General features: G+C 39.2%; 1 protein-coding gene across 1 annotated transcript in view; it reads right to left on the bottom strand.

Moving 5' to 3' along the window:
- MDGA2 (MAM domain containing glycosylphosphatidylinositol anchor 2) overlaps positions 1–13,838 on the bottom strand; it is an 802,844-nt gene extending 789,006 nt beyond the window's left edge. The window contains exon 1 of the mRNA XM_021701373.2: positions 13,559–13,838. Coding sequence (XP_021557048.2) covers positions 13,559–13,838 — 280 coding nt within the window. The remainder of the gene's footprint in view (positions 1–13,558) is intronic.
- Positions 13,839–14,176: the final 338 nt, after the last annotated feature.

The following is a 14,176-nucleotide window of genomic DNA, read 5'->3' as shown; positions in this document are numbered from 1 at the left end:
CATCTGAATGATTATTAATTGTTAATATTATATAGTATTAAAATAAATGATAAACTGTAACATATAGAAGCACTTAAATCTTAGGTATATAATTTTATACCTAATTCATTAAGACACTATCCACCTTCATCCAAAAAAAAGTATGTATCTGAGGGATCACAAAATACAAAAATTTGAAGTGGAGAAAGAAAAAAACAGGGTGTACTATCTCCTGTTAAGTACTCCCAAATATAGTGTTAAATGTGTGAGGTAGTAAAAACATAAAATCTATGATTAAACTCTTTTGAACTTTGATTTGACTCATCTTTGACTCTATACCTTTACAGAGGCTTACAGTTTAATTTGAGATTCTTAGATCACAAAACACATGGGGTGTGTTAGAGCATGTGACTTTGATTTCAGAGTTGTGAGTTCAAGCCCCATGTTGTGGGTAGAGTTTACTTAAAAACAAACAAACAAAACAAAACAAAGAAACTTAAAAAAAAAAGATTACAAAACACGTGATGGCCTACTCAATTTGACAATACTATCATAATTTTCAGTGTGCAAAAAGTCATATAATCTCAAGAGTTTCAAGTATCTGGCTCAGGTATGAAGAAGTCACTGTTTAGAGAAAAATTCACTAAATTATTGTTTCTCCATGTTCTTAAAGAGGTTTGACTTGAAAATACAACAAAAACAACACAGTCATACTCCAGAAAGAATTAATGAATTAATGAAATGTGAATGTATAATAAACTTCAGGGCATTGCTCTTTGCAGCCAGACTGAATTAAGAGTTAAAGTTCTAAAGGCTCCATTGCCTCTGAAAATTTAGGGGGTGATTATCAGTTAAAGAAAACATCAGCTGCTTAGAAATGCATGGCACTACAGCCGAATATAATACCTTTCCTGTTCTCTCTTGAAATGGTTTCCTATCGAAGCAGTTTCTGTATCAATCACACAATAGCCAGAATGGTACAGGGTTATACTATATGACACAATCACTGCATTCAAAAAGCATAGGAAAAAAATGGCCTTTATGGCAGCAAATGCTGTAGCTAAAAGCCTAAAACAAATCACGAAACTGCACTAATTTGTAAGCTTTGAGGTTTGAGGAACTCACTGGCAGCTAAGAGAAGGACAGAGCTTGCAATCAACTGTCCTCTTGAGCACAACAAGATTTTTAAGAAAAGGAACCCGCTGATATAGTCCCCTCAATTAACTCAGCGCAAAAAATGCCCAAGCAATACCCGGAGGGAACTCAAGGCAAAATCAGGCCAAATATGACATTTAACTATCAATCTTACCAAGGCCAGTGATTGTTAATCGGCCTGGGGATAAAATAAAGTAGTACACTTGACAGTGGTTATTTTTTATAAGCACATGCCTACTATTTTACATGGAACAAAAGAACTACTTCTGCAGAATATCTAGTAGAGTCATGTCTTCATTTTTACAGGTCACTAATTATGAATAAGCTTAAAATATCCTATCAGTCCAAAAATAAATTATACCAGAGAGAGCCCTCAATATGGGAATTTCAGTTCTAAAAAGAAAGGGGGAAAAAAATCCAAATTATAAATCCTAACCTTCTTTACTAAGAAAGAAAACTGTATGATATAAAATGCTGACATTAGCTACCTATATATTTTTCTCAGGCAAAAAGCTAGAATTTATCATCCAATTTGCATTTTAAATATATATTGTTTGAGATAAGTTTCATGCATGGAACAAAATGAGCTAACTAACTTGCATGTTTTAATCATAGTAAGTTATAAACACATACATACATGAATGTAACTTAGTAATACACACAAGTATACAAATGTTTATTTTTACATATACTTCATATCTAATTCCAAATTTAGCCACCAGTAACTATCTGATGCTTATTTAATTTCTCATCCATCTCATTCAAAGACTGGAGTATAGCACAACATATATAAAACTCCTAGTACAAGGTGTGGCAACAGTAGGCACTTAATAAATGGCAATTATTCTATGAAAAAATTACTACATCCTATTTTTTATTATTTTTCAATAATAGAAGGAAAAAGAAGGCAGATAATCCAAGTTACTTAAATTTAGTTTATGGACAAATTTTACTATCCTCATTTGAATACAGGTATGTCTGATGCTCTAAAAGCTCCCTAGAAAAGGGGAAAAGACCTACTATAAACAACTGGCTAACAGACAAGAGGGATGGTCTTCTCAGTATACCAGTAACACTGGGCTTGAAGTGTATTCATCACTGTATCAGAAATAAAATAAACTGCATGTGTAGTGCTGTTATGCAGCTAAGAAACACTGCTCTTCTATCAATTGCAAAAAATAGAAGGAAAGAGAAGTAATGTGAGCTTCTAGAGGTAATACTGTAAACTGGTGAACAATAAGAACATGAAAATATCACAAAAGGATATTTAAAAACAAAATGAAAGTTAGGTAAGAGATTGCATGCCCTGTTGTCAACACTGAATCAGTGTCACCTTTGCAAGGGAAGCTGGAAAGCCACCCAATTCCTCCCACTTAATCTAAAGTGTAGCTACTAACCCAGGACATCCACTCTATGAATATACAAACACACTCACACATACACACATACTTAAATACAGTTAATATATGTGAATATATTTTTAGAGCATATACATATATACCCTGCATATAAATATATATTTGTAGTGTGTGTATATTTATATCTAGATAAGACACAGATTGATAGATAAGATTCTTTAACCATTCTCTGAAACTGGAGAGGTGGTTAAGCATAAAGTTTTCCAAGTACTTCTTTGCATAAGTAAGCTTATAGATCTGAGGCATTAACAAATGAGTTTTTAATGATGACAGAAAACTAAAAACTTATATGCTTTTGGAAATGGTAACCCAAATCGCATATAATTAGAATAGAGTTCAACGGTAAAATTACAAAATCACAGTGAGCAGAACGAAGGCCACTTCCAACCCCAGCTGCTGCAACTGGAGGGATGTTTGCAGTGAAGCACAGGAAATAATCAGAGAATAAGTAGCCTCTGAATAAAAAGGCTGCAGCCCACTGGGAGATATTCTTGTCTTAGGCAAAGAATGGGAAATTTCTAAACCCCAGTCTTCGCAGTGATGATGTCATCATGTAGCTTCCAATATTGCAGAGAATGGTCATAATGGAAGAGAGTTGTATCTCCTATGCAATTATACATAGATCAATCTATGCATGATAAAGTGAGAACAAAATTAGCCAAAGATTGAGCTTTGATTAATTGTGAAGTAAGACTGAAAACTTTAAAATTCAAATAGCAGCTCTGTACAGGGAAAGGGGACAGGTGGAATAGTCCAGTATGAACAGTGAACCACATGATAAATATAAGTGAATAAAAGAATAAGGGGAGAATCACAATAACAGTGTAGAATAACCATGAAAAACAAGGAGCAACTTCAAAACCAGGATAAAAATATTAACTATACCGTCTGTTGATAAGAACTTCACTAATTCTGAAATACTGAAGTAAGACTGACAACTCCAAAACTACACAAAACTACACATCAGTTAAATCTGTGCACACTACAGAATCTACTGTATGTATACGCTTATAGTGACTTCCCTCACAAAGCCAGTATTGTTCATTCCACATAAGAGGGAAAATTATTCTCAACTAATAATTTTGTTGTCTATTTAAAGTCCTGAGAAAATATGCTTTTGGTTTCATTACAGAGATACCTGACCAATATTCCCAAAAAATATCTAACCAATATCCTGGCACTCAAATGACTAGCTTAATTAATTTTCCCATCTAATTAGTTATATGAATAGGGATTATTGACGTGAACTACCTATCACCCTCAAAAACACAAGGTTTGCCAAGTATAATTAAAATGCATTATGTAGAAAAATGTTTTCTTATATATGTAGCTGTCACAGTTTAATGTTGAAAAGATCCTAGCCTTTTCAGTTAATTCTAAAGATTTTTTTTTTTAAATGATTAGTTGAGTAGGTGAGAAACAGCAATTTTGGTCACTTTTGGATCAAAATTAAATACTACACAATAAATACGTGATAGCCTCATTTTATAATTTACTCTCATTTTCCCTGTTTTTATTTATACACTATCAAATATTTATATTTCTACAAATAATTCCTACTTTTTTCCTAGTTTACATTTATAGACTGCTAATTTTCAATTAGTCTCAAAATGACAGGACATTAGGAATATTCTTGCTCCTTGATACAAAAGCAAGATTTATATATACATTTGAATACACATATGTAAATAAACTCATAAAGCTTAGGTTACACGAATATTGAGTGGAGCTCTTAAATGAGGGAGGGATAGGAGCTTCCCACTGCCACCCCCACCAGTAAGGAGCAGAAGGAGAAATTCCAGGTTTATGCAGATTGAGAGAAGGAGGTTAGCCTGAGGAGTAATATCAGCTACATGTGCATACAAGATGCAATATCAAGTAGCATTTGCATGCACAGGTTAATATTAGATACACTGTTTTAAAATATACTACTTATTTTCTGCTAGGCTGACACACTGGAATATTGTTTCCAGAAAAAATTACTTGCTCTCTGTTACTTTCTAGCCCCTTACGCTGTTCTAAGAACCAAATGGCCGTCCTGTTATGAGGTCCAATTCCTAGAGCACCTGAGAATACTTTCTTAAGAAGATGGGGAACACTTTCCACGTACTTTCCCTCTATCCCAGGTATAAAAAAGCAATCATACATTTTTATTCTTGCCTTCCTTTATGTAACAGCTCTCTTTCTAAGAGTTTACTAGATGTGGAAACTAATGGATAGAAAATTAAGATTTTTGTCTATGGTCACCCAGTAAAGCAACAGCTGAACAAGAAGCAAGCCCAAGTTGACACAGTTTTCTACCACATTTGTGCTGCTTTGCACAAGGATAAAAAATAATAATGAAGGCACATGTCTCTCTTTTCACAAAGGCAATGCATTCATCTCCCAGGCTATACATTTGTAAAAATCAACATATTTCAAGTCATTCTGGACCCACAGTCCACTGCTCCTAAGTAATAGGAACTCTAAAAAGGCTTTGAAAAGTCTTTTAACTCCAAGAAGAGCTGCTGTGTAGGTTCAAAGCTTCCTATGGTTGCCTAGAATTGGGAAGGGCTCAGTATTTCCCAGGAACTTTAAACACAACTGTCTTATCTTCTAATGAGCAGGCAATCGGCTTCAAACTGAATAAACCCCAAATCCTGGTGGACCTAAATGTCTGAGCAAGTTCTAGAGTATCACACAATGAAATTTGTTTTCCAGACTTACAGACTTTTCTGGGGGATGGGAGAGGTTAAATGACAGATAACATCTTTCTAGTTGGGGCATACTTTGGAGAAATAGCTTAGACTTTCTTAGATATGCATTCTAGAGTTATTTTTCTTTCTGCACCACTATTCCTCCAGCTGGGATCCATGCTGTAGCAGTGTCCTTTCCTTCTTTGTTACCTATATTATGCCAACCCACTTTCAAGGCTCAACTTATGATGTATCGGCTTTTTCAAGTTTCCTCCAACCATGACACCAACTGTAATTGCTCTCTCTTGTTTAGGCACAAACATATATTTTTCATAGTCTTACTTTGTTTTCCATTTAACTTTATCTCTACACAGCTAAATGTGTTATCCACAGCAGTTATACATTAATTTGTTGACTGAATTTCCAGAACTTACCCAACATCTGCCCAGAATCCGTGCAGAATTCCCACTGGCCATACTGTCTGAGAAGTTGTATATCTTCCTCAGATTTTTCTATTCTTTTTGGGATACACACAGGAGCCTCCTCCTCTTCAGGAGGAAATCTACCTGAGGCAAGTTATGGACTCAGTATCCAGGTCTACTCAGAATAACAGATAGAATGCCCTGATGCTTAATCTGTGCCTCTCTCTCCTTATGTACCTGAGTCATACAATTAATTAGCAGGCAGGATAATCTGGTCCACAGGGACCGCAGGCTCTATTTAGGAGTTCCTTATCTTTCCCTTTCAGATCAGAAAAATCTCTCTAAAGACATTCTTCTGTCAAATGGCAAGCATTTTACTTCTTCTGTTTGACACACATGAACAAAGTTCTGATTACTTTAGAAAAAAATGATTTTGCTTTCACCATTACTTAAAGAGCAGATACAGTTTTCTAACAGCATTTTCTGGCTGACATCCTATTTTCTACTTACCTCTTTGAGCTCTCAGCTGGTTTTTGTGCTGTCCTTTAGGACTCTGGGAGGCCTGGCTATGAACCAACCTTTCCTCTTTCAGAAAGACATGTTTCCCTTTCCACAGAATCACTCAATTATTTTTATCCCTCCCATTCTCATTACAAAAAATAAGACAAAAAATATGCTGCTTGTAGATATGGTAACATATCACATGCTTGACCCCATCTGTCAAGCACACAGCAATCTTTAGTATAGCTTTGAGTGGGAACAGTAAGAAACTGATGTCTCTTATTTTTATGAAAAGTTATGGAGGTAGCACAGTAAAAGACAAAAAGAATAAGTTACATCATAATTTCCAGTACCCTTGCTCCTACCTAATAATATGTGTTTAATTAATGTATTTATAGTAAATGTGTAATAGACCAAAGACACGTTCCTAATATTTGAAATCCTTTTCTGTGATTATAAACCTACAGGGAATGCACGATTTGGATTATGAAGTGAAAATCATCTTCTTATTGAATTCAACCAATGATATCAACAGAAAAGGAAATAAAGTGTTTTAAAACCAAGATTAGAAAAGGCATAGTATCGGGCGCCTGGGTGGCTCAGTTGGTTAAGCGACTGCCTTCGGCTCAGGTCATGATCCTGGAGTCCCCGGATCGAGTCCCACATCGGGCTCCCTGCACGGCAGGGAGTCTGCTTCTCCCTCTGACCCTCCTCCCTCTCATGCTCTCTGTTTCTCATTCTCTCTCTCTCGCAAATAAATAAAAAAAAGAAAAAAAAAAAAAGAAAAGGCATAGTATCTTGGAAAAGAAGTAAGAAACTAATAATACAAAGAGCTTAACTGGGATCAGTACAAGGTGGTACAGTTAAGAAAGAAATGGAACTGTACTAGTATAAAATGGAAAATAAGTGCATGCCCCAATAATGGAGCATGAGGGACTCTAAAGAAATCTCACAGCAACATACGACCACCATTTGACTGTCATATTGTGTCTTAAATTAGTGGGAAGATTCAATGACATCTTAAAGTCTCTTCTCACTTAGAACTTTATGATTGTATAGGCCCAAAAGTTTATTAATTGGATTTGAAAATAAAAACAGAATACAGTTTTCTATGAATGCAATCATTTCTTCAGTCTGCTGTAAGTAGTATATTTACACTGACACTCACCGAGACAAAGAAATGAAATTTCATTTGTGGGACTGTTCAGTGAACAGCAATTACAACGAAGCTGAAAATGTTCACCCTATTCATACTTGAAATGCACTCAATATAATACTTTTCTTGTCTTTCCAAAATAGCCAAAAAGGAGCATAAGACATGCTCCATTTTAGCTCAGACCTGATAGCACATACCCTTAGTTTACTGCAGCTGCTAAAGAGCACCAGCCTCAATACCAGGACCAGGTGGGTATATTTGCTATTTGCCTTTGCCTTTGTAGGTTACAAGGCTTAAAATCAACTTTTTCAAGACTCTTCCCAAAGCACAAGCACCAGGCCAAATAATGTGAATGACGAATCACCTCTACAGCTGGAAAGCAACCCAGGACCACAGTTCCTAACACTGTCTTAAAAAGACATAAACCGAACTCATAAGTCTCATGCCGGTAAGTCCCGTCTCCATGAGGCCTACCAAAATCACATCAAAACAGGAAGTTTTAAAAGAATACAGAGCATGTTCTTTCAGAAAAGTTTGCTTGTACCCTGCTTCTCAAAGAAGATTTAAGATGGTTCACCTTATAAAACAAAAACCAAAATAATTCTACAGTATCAATAGGAAGAGTCAGAACTAGAGATAATAAAATTAAGCCAAGAAATCAAGATCATGAAAAATGCCTTCCTTGGATTTCTTTTGTGATATCTATTCACCAGCACTTCATCTCTAAACGTTTACCTCTGATTCTTAATTATCTGAACCCTGGAATCCTTTCTGACTTATTCTCTAGAAAATCATTCCTTAGGCGTGATGTACAACCTGCCCAATCTAAAATACTTAATAGCCCACTTAAGGACTTTTCTAGGGATTTATAAGACATGAGCAAGTAATACTATATAAAATAATGTACCCATTTTGCATGCGAATTCTCAGTAATATGGCCACAAGGATGACTCTGAATGGACAAAAATAATCCCGATACAAAGGACAGCTCACTTTTCCTTGTGATGGTGGCCAAGGTGCTGACATGACAATATTAGTCTGTGAATGTGTATGAGCATGTAGAGACAGCGGGGTGAGGAGTGGGAAGACAAAAAGAGCTGACTATACGTGGTAGAGCTTTAGATTGATTTTTTTTTCAGCAACACTTATTAAAGTCATATCCCCCTCTCTTCCCACAGGCTGACACCCTAAATATGTGTTCAGTCAAAAGCAGTATATGATATAACAGGGTCTCTCCACACTCAAACTGGACAAAAATTACAATTCAGTGCACTTGGGATAACTTTGCCATGAGGATGGCAATATCCTGGGACTGGATGTAATGGTCAACAGACATTCCAGAGCAACCTTATCCTTTTGGGTCAATCTGTCCATTCAGATTCAACCCACTGTCTGAAATAACTTCCAGATCCTTCCTTTCCACCTTATTCCCTGATTCTCAATTCCACCAACTCTTTTCTATACAGCTACTGCCTGGGAGGTCATTCCTAAATTATGTGATATTAATTGATATTACTGGAATTGAGTGAATATAGCTTGCTATAATTGATATTACTGGAATTGAGTGAATATAGTATGTTTGATAAACTTATCTATTTATTGCTTCCAGCACATCCTAGGAGCTATTTATAGAGGGTGCATTAACCATTTCAGGATACCTAGTCATTGGCTGATTTAGCTCCCATTAAAAACTACTCAGACTTAGACTTTTGTTTTTCATTTGTAGATTTGTCTTGTGCTAATGCATTTATAATCTTTTATGAGCCTCCTTGGAAATTAAGGGCATGATGGGTCAGAAGTAAAACTACAGTATGTAGCAATAGAGCTGTTTTTTTTCTTTTTTAGCAAAACAACTGAGAAGTTTATGGGAGATACGATTCTCAGTATGATGCCTTATCAACAGGATCTCTAGAAACACAGTCCGGGAGTGCCTGGGTGGCTCAGTAGGTTAAGCATCTGATTCTTGATTTCGACTCAGGTCAGGATCTCAGGGTCATGAGATGGAGCCTCATGTCCCGCTCCAAGCTCAGCACAAAGTCTACCTCAGATTCTCTCTCTCACCTCTCTCCCTCGGCTCCTCTCCCTACTCTGCTAAATAAATATATAAAATCTTTAAAACAAAAAGAAAAGAAAACATAGTTAAACAGCCCAGACAATTTATGATGCAGAATAACTTACAAAGAAAACTTTTAAAACTAGGAAAATGCTTTGGATCACTTGGCTCTAGGTACTTCAGTCAAGTATACACATAGCTGAGGTTTATTATGACCCTTGATGCTATGTTTAATCAGTTATCCTAAACCTAATACAAGGCAAGTCCAACAAAATAATGCCAAAAATGGATACCATTTCATTGTTCATTTAATGACTTTGGTTTTCAGTGTAAGTAAAATTAAAATTAAAACAAAACACTAAAATCCCAAGAGTATTCTGAGGAAAAATTCTGAATGCAAATAACTTTCTAAAATTCAAGAAAGTAAAATCTATAACTCAAGAAAAATGGACTTCAAAAACTACACAAATACAGATATCTCCAAATGACTATTATCCATCAAAATAATTAACAGTTGTTTTAGGAAGTCCGCATCAAATTTCCTGATGCTGCTCTATTATAAAGAATTCTTTTTCTGCAATCTTCCTTTCAGAAGTGTTTTCAAACAACTTATATCACTGTAATGCCATTTCTGATACGGAGTATTTAAGAAATAAACAGGAAAAATGTCAGTTTTTAAGTGTCTTTTTTTTTTTTTTTTTTTTTAAAGATTTATTTATTTATTTATTTGACAGAGAGAGAGATAGCCAGAGCAGGAACACAAGCAGGGGGAGTGGGAGAGGGAGAAGCAGGCTTCCCGCTGAGCAGGGAGCCCGATGTGGGACTCGATCCCAGGACCCTGGGACCATGACCTGAGCCGAAGGCAGACGCTTAACGACTGAGCCACCCAGGCGCCCCAAGTGTCTTTTTTAAATGACATCAGAATTATTGGTGGAGGGAAGGGTAGACAGACATAAATTGGAGGATAATCTCCGTTACCCAAATGTCACACATGCAAATCTCATCCATTGTGCAGTTAGTTTGCTAAGCAATGTCCCTAGATAAATGACAATAAATTCGTAGGTCTATAGCATAAACTTTTACACATAAGTACTGCACATGGTGCCAAGCTGATTGAGCACAAGAGAAAGAAGATTACAGTAACTCAAAACAATATCATCTGTGCCTTAAAACAAATACTCTCAGTTACAAAAAAAAAAAAAAAAGAAAGAAAGAAACTGAATTACTAAATCATGAAGTTAATTTGAGGCTACAATGAAATAATTTTGCTTGAATTACATATAATTTTTACTTCTTCTTTAACCTGGCTACTAGAAAACAATATTAAGAAATAATACTTTGTGTGTAACATGAATGGTTTTACATTAGCAAATACAGACAAAGGGATAAAGTGATAACAGATTTTTATGGTAGCAAAGTTCCTATGTAGGTCTTTAAAGTCTCTGTTTATAATTGCCCTGCTTTTTCATTTATTCATCTTCAAGGCTCTTCATGTAAGATGTTCAAAACACATCTATAACCTTACACTAACTCTTCTATGTCCTTTTCACAATTGATCAATATTTTATACCCAAATAAAAATAAATTGTTCTCTTCACTATAAACACTTTCACAAATAAAATTCAAACTACTTTAGATCAAGAAAGGTCATGATTTACACAGTCAAAGCACTGGAATGTGAAGTCCATATTGGTGGTTCTCAGACTTCAGCAAGCATCACAGTCATTGCTGGGTCCCACACTGAGAATTTCTTATTTAGAAAGTCTGGTGGTGGGGGGGAGGGTTCAAAATTTGCATTTCTAACAAGTTTCCAGGTGACGCTGATGTTGAAGGTTAGAGGTTCCCACTATGAGAACCTAACTTGTGCTAAGACATACATAAAAAGTAACACATAAATATATTTGTTCACCCACCTAATAGCTGTGGCATTTATAAAGACCAGGGATGCTGATTAATTTTCACACAAAACCCATTCTATTCCAATGCCTAATACCCACATCAATATTAAAAGAAAACAGGAAAAAAAAAAAAAAAAACCACCACTTTCCTCACAATGATCAATCAGTTCAGTAGCAGAACTGCCTCCCCCTTTGTTGTCAAGCAACATGGACATTATCTCAATGCAAATGTTTCCTACTTATCTCCACTCCTAGATCTTACCCTTTTCCCCTGCCCAACATGAAACTTGCCAGGACAATAATCTGAATGACAAAAAGTGACAGGAAACTGGTACCATGCCTTTCTAATCCAGACATTTCTAGCATGTTCTGTCCCCCCAATCTTTTTAACTTCTCATTATCTCCTACACACACACACACACACACACACATATACACACAGTTCGTGGTTTTTTTAATCCTTTTAGCTGGGATGGTCATAACAAATGGAAGAAAGAAGACTTAGACATGGGATAAAAGGAATCCAGACTCCCCCACGCTAAGGAACAGCTCCTTGAAAAGGCTCAATCTCCAGCATTCCTCCATCCCTAGAATCTTAGTCACTCTCAGATGCTCAGGGACATCTGAGTCCAGCAGAAGTCAAAAGAGCAGTAAATGAATTCCTGCCTTCCTCAATGCCCTACCTCCTGCTGTCAGCCAAGCAAAAAGATCTGCCTGGAGTCTCAACATCTCTCTTATACACACACACCACCACCACCACCACGACCACCATCAAGCAAGTTCTCTTTCATTTGGGAAAGAGGGGGTGGATAGGGAAAGGAAATTAAAATGTGTATAAGTGGGAGAAAGTGAAATTTTCCTGGCCCATGCCAAAAAGGGAACTAGGAAGACAGGAAAGGGGAGTGGCAGATGGAGCTCCCCACTCCAGACCCCCTCCGGACCACCCCCACCCACTGCTCAGCCCAGGAAGAACACAGTGGAGACAGAAAAGGCTCCCTTTAGATCTCCCACATCCTCTTCCAAGCAGCTGCCCAGGGCACACTCCACATTCCCAGAGAGTTTGAGTATTCAAGGTCCCCCTGCACCCACACCCTCTCTGCAGTAAGTTCTAGGGTCTGCAGGGAGAGCTCTGACATTTCCACAAATACTCATGCCCTTTGCCCCAGGACAGCCATTGACCTAGCACTGCAGTGCTGGGGTCCAAATCCCCCAGGGATAGATACCAAGGGCAGCAGGTTGATTTCCAGCACACATGGACCCTAGGGGAGTTGTGGGAGAGTCTTGGCCTGCTGTACTCTCAAGAGCTGTTCTCCTAACCTCCCCTACCATACCTTTGAGATCACAAAAGTTATGCTCCCTTTGTGGCACTGCCTGCTTGTCCCAGGAAACGACGCACATTTCACATAGGGCCTGGGTGTGTGTGTGAGTGTATCTTTCAGTCCCGAAAGCCAAGGGTGCCAACTGCTGACAGGCAAAGGAACCTGGGTCTGCTCTTGAGGACTTAAAAATCTCCAAATTAACAAGCTCGCCCTTCTCTCGGTCCTAACCCGCCCAGACCTGGGTTTTCCAGAGAACTGAGGTTGTGTTCCTGTTGCAGCGAGCTGGTGTCCTGCCCCGGAGCCGAGACGCGCAGACTTGGCCATCCGTTCATTCATGCATTTGCTCATCCATTCACATAAACATGTCCCTTAATTGTGTCTGGCACCGAGAATCTTGCCTGCTATTTTCCCCTCCCCAAGTCAGTATTCATGGCAACGCTGGTGCAGGACGCAACTCAACTGTCACCCCACTTCCTGAGCCGGAAAATCAAGTCACAGAGGCATTCACCAAAAAAAAAAAAAAAAAAAAAAAAAAAAAAAAACGAAAAGGTAGAGAGGAGGAGGAGGCGGGAGACGGAGACGGATGGGAAGCTCACTGGGGTCACATTCGAAGCTTCCCTTCAGGGGAAACCGCGGCACCGACACCGCGGCAATGCAAGGAACCAAATCATTATTAAATCAAAGACTGCTAGAGCTCCGGTCCCCAGGGGGGATAAATCAAGTGCAAAGCCACTCGTTCGCAAGAGTGCAATGTTGCCGGCTCGACCCAACTCCCAGCCCCAGCCGAGGCGCTGGGGGAGCGGCTCGCAGCCCAATCCGCAGCGCGCTCGCTGCCTCCTTACCGCTCCCCATAACGTGATGAAGTGTAAATCAAATACCACGCCGGGAGGGGCCCCGGAACGGTGCGAGTCGTGCATTTTCGCTCGCCAGCCTATCTTAACTAAGAATCACAAGGTCACGATAGCGTCGCGATTCCACTCACCGTATACTCCTTGGCCAGAGATCCCCTCCAGGAGGACTGTCAGCAGCCACACGAGACCGTACACTAAATCCATCTTCACGTGAACATGAACATATCCAGCCCAGGGGGGACGCAGCGGGACCTTCCGGAGGCCGGCGGCTAGCCGAGCGCGCTCCACTCGCGCCCGGGCCGAGCCGAGGTACCCGGGAACCGCTCGCCGAAGAAGAAAGCGCCGTCCGTCTGTCCTTTCCCGGCGGCGGCCGTGAGCGGAGCGCAGGAGCCCCGCACACCCCACACTCATACACACACACACACACACACACACACTCCCACAACACAATACCCTGACACACACTCACACGCACGCCGCACTCACACCGGGCGCCTGGGAAAATCGCAGATGCCGGGGAGGAGCAGGGGGCGTGATGGGAAGGGGGCCGTGAGGCGAAGTGTTCTTCAGGGTAGCGGGCTCGAGTCTCCGCAGCGACGGCGGCGGCGCGCTGGGCTGGCAGCGGGCGCGGGCCAGCGGCCGGGGGTGCCGAGCGGTGCGAGCCTGACGCGGGCAGCCACGGAGCAGGAAGTGGCCTCTGACTCGGGGCACCGAGCAGGGGCTTCCTCGCCTGGGTTCGCCTTTACAAA

The sequence above is a fragment of the Neomonachus schauinslandi genome, chromosome 9, assembly GCF_002201575.2.
Source record: "Neomonachus schauinslandi chromosome 9, ASM220157v2, whole genome shotgun sequence".
Classification (NCBI taxonomy): domain Eukaryota; kingdom Metazoa; phylum Chordata; class Mammalia; order Carnivora; family Phocidae; genus Neomonachus; species Neomonachus schauinslandi.
The sequence above is the reverse complement of the archived record's forward strand: the minus strand, read 5'-3'. Positions and strand labels throughout refer to the sequence as shown.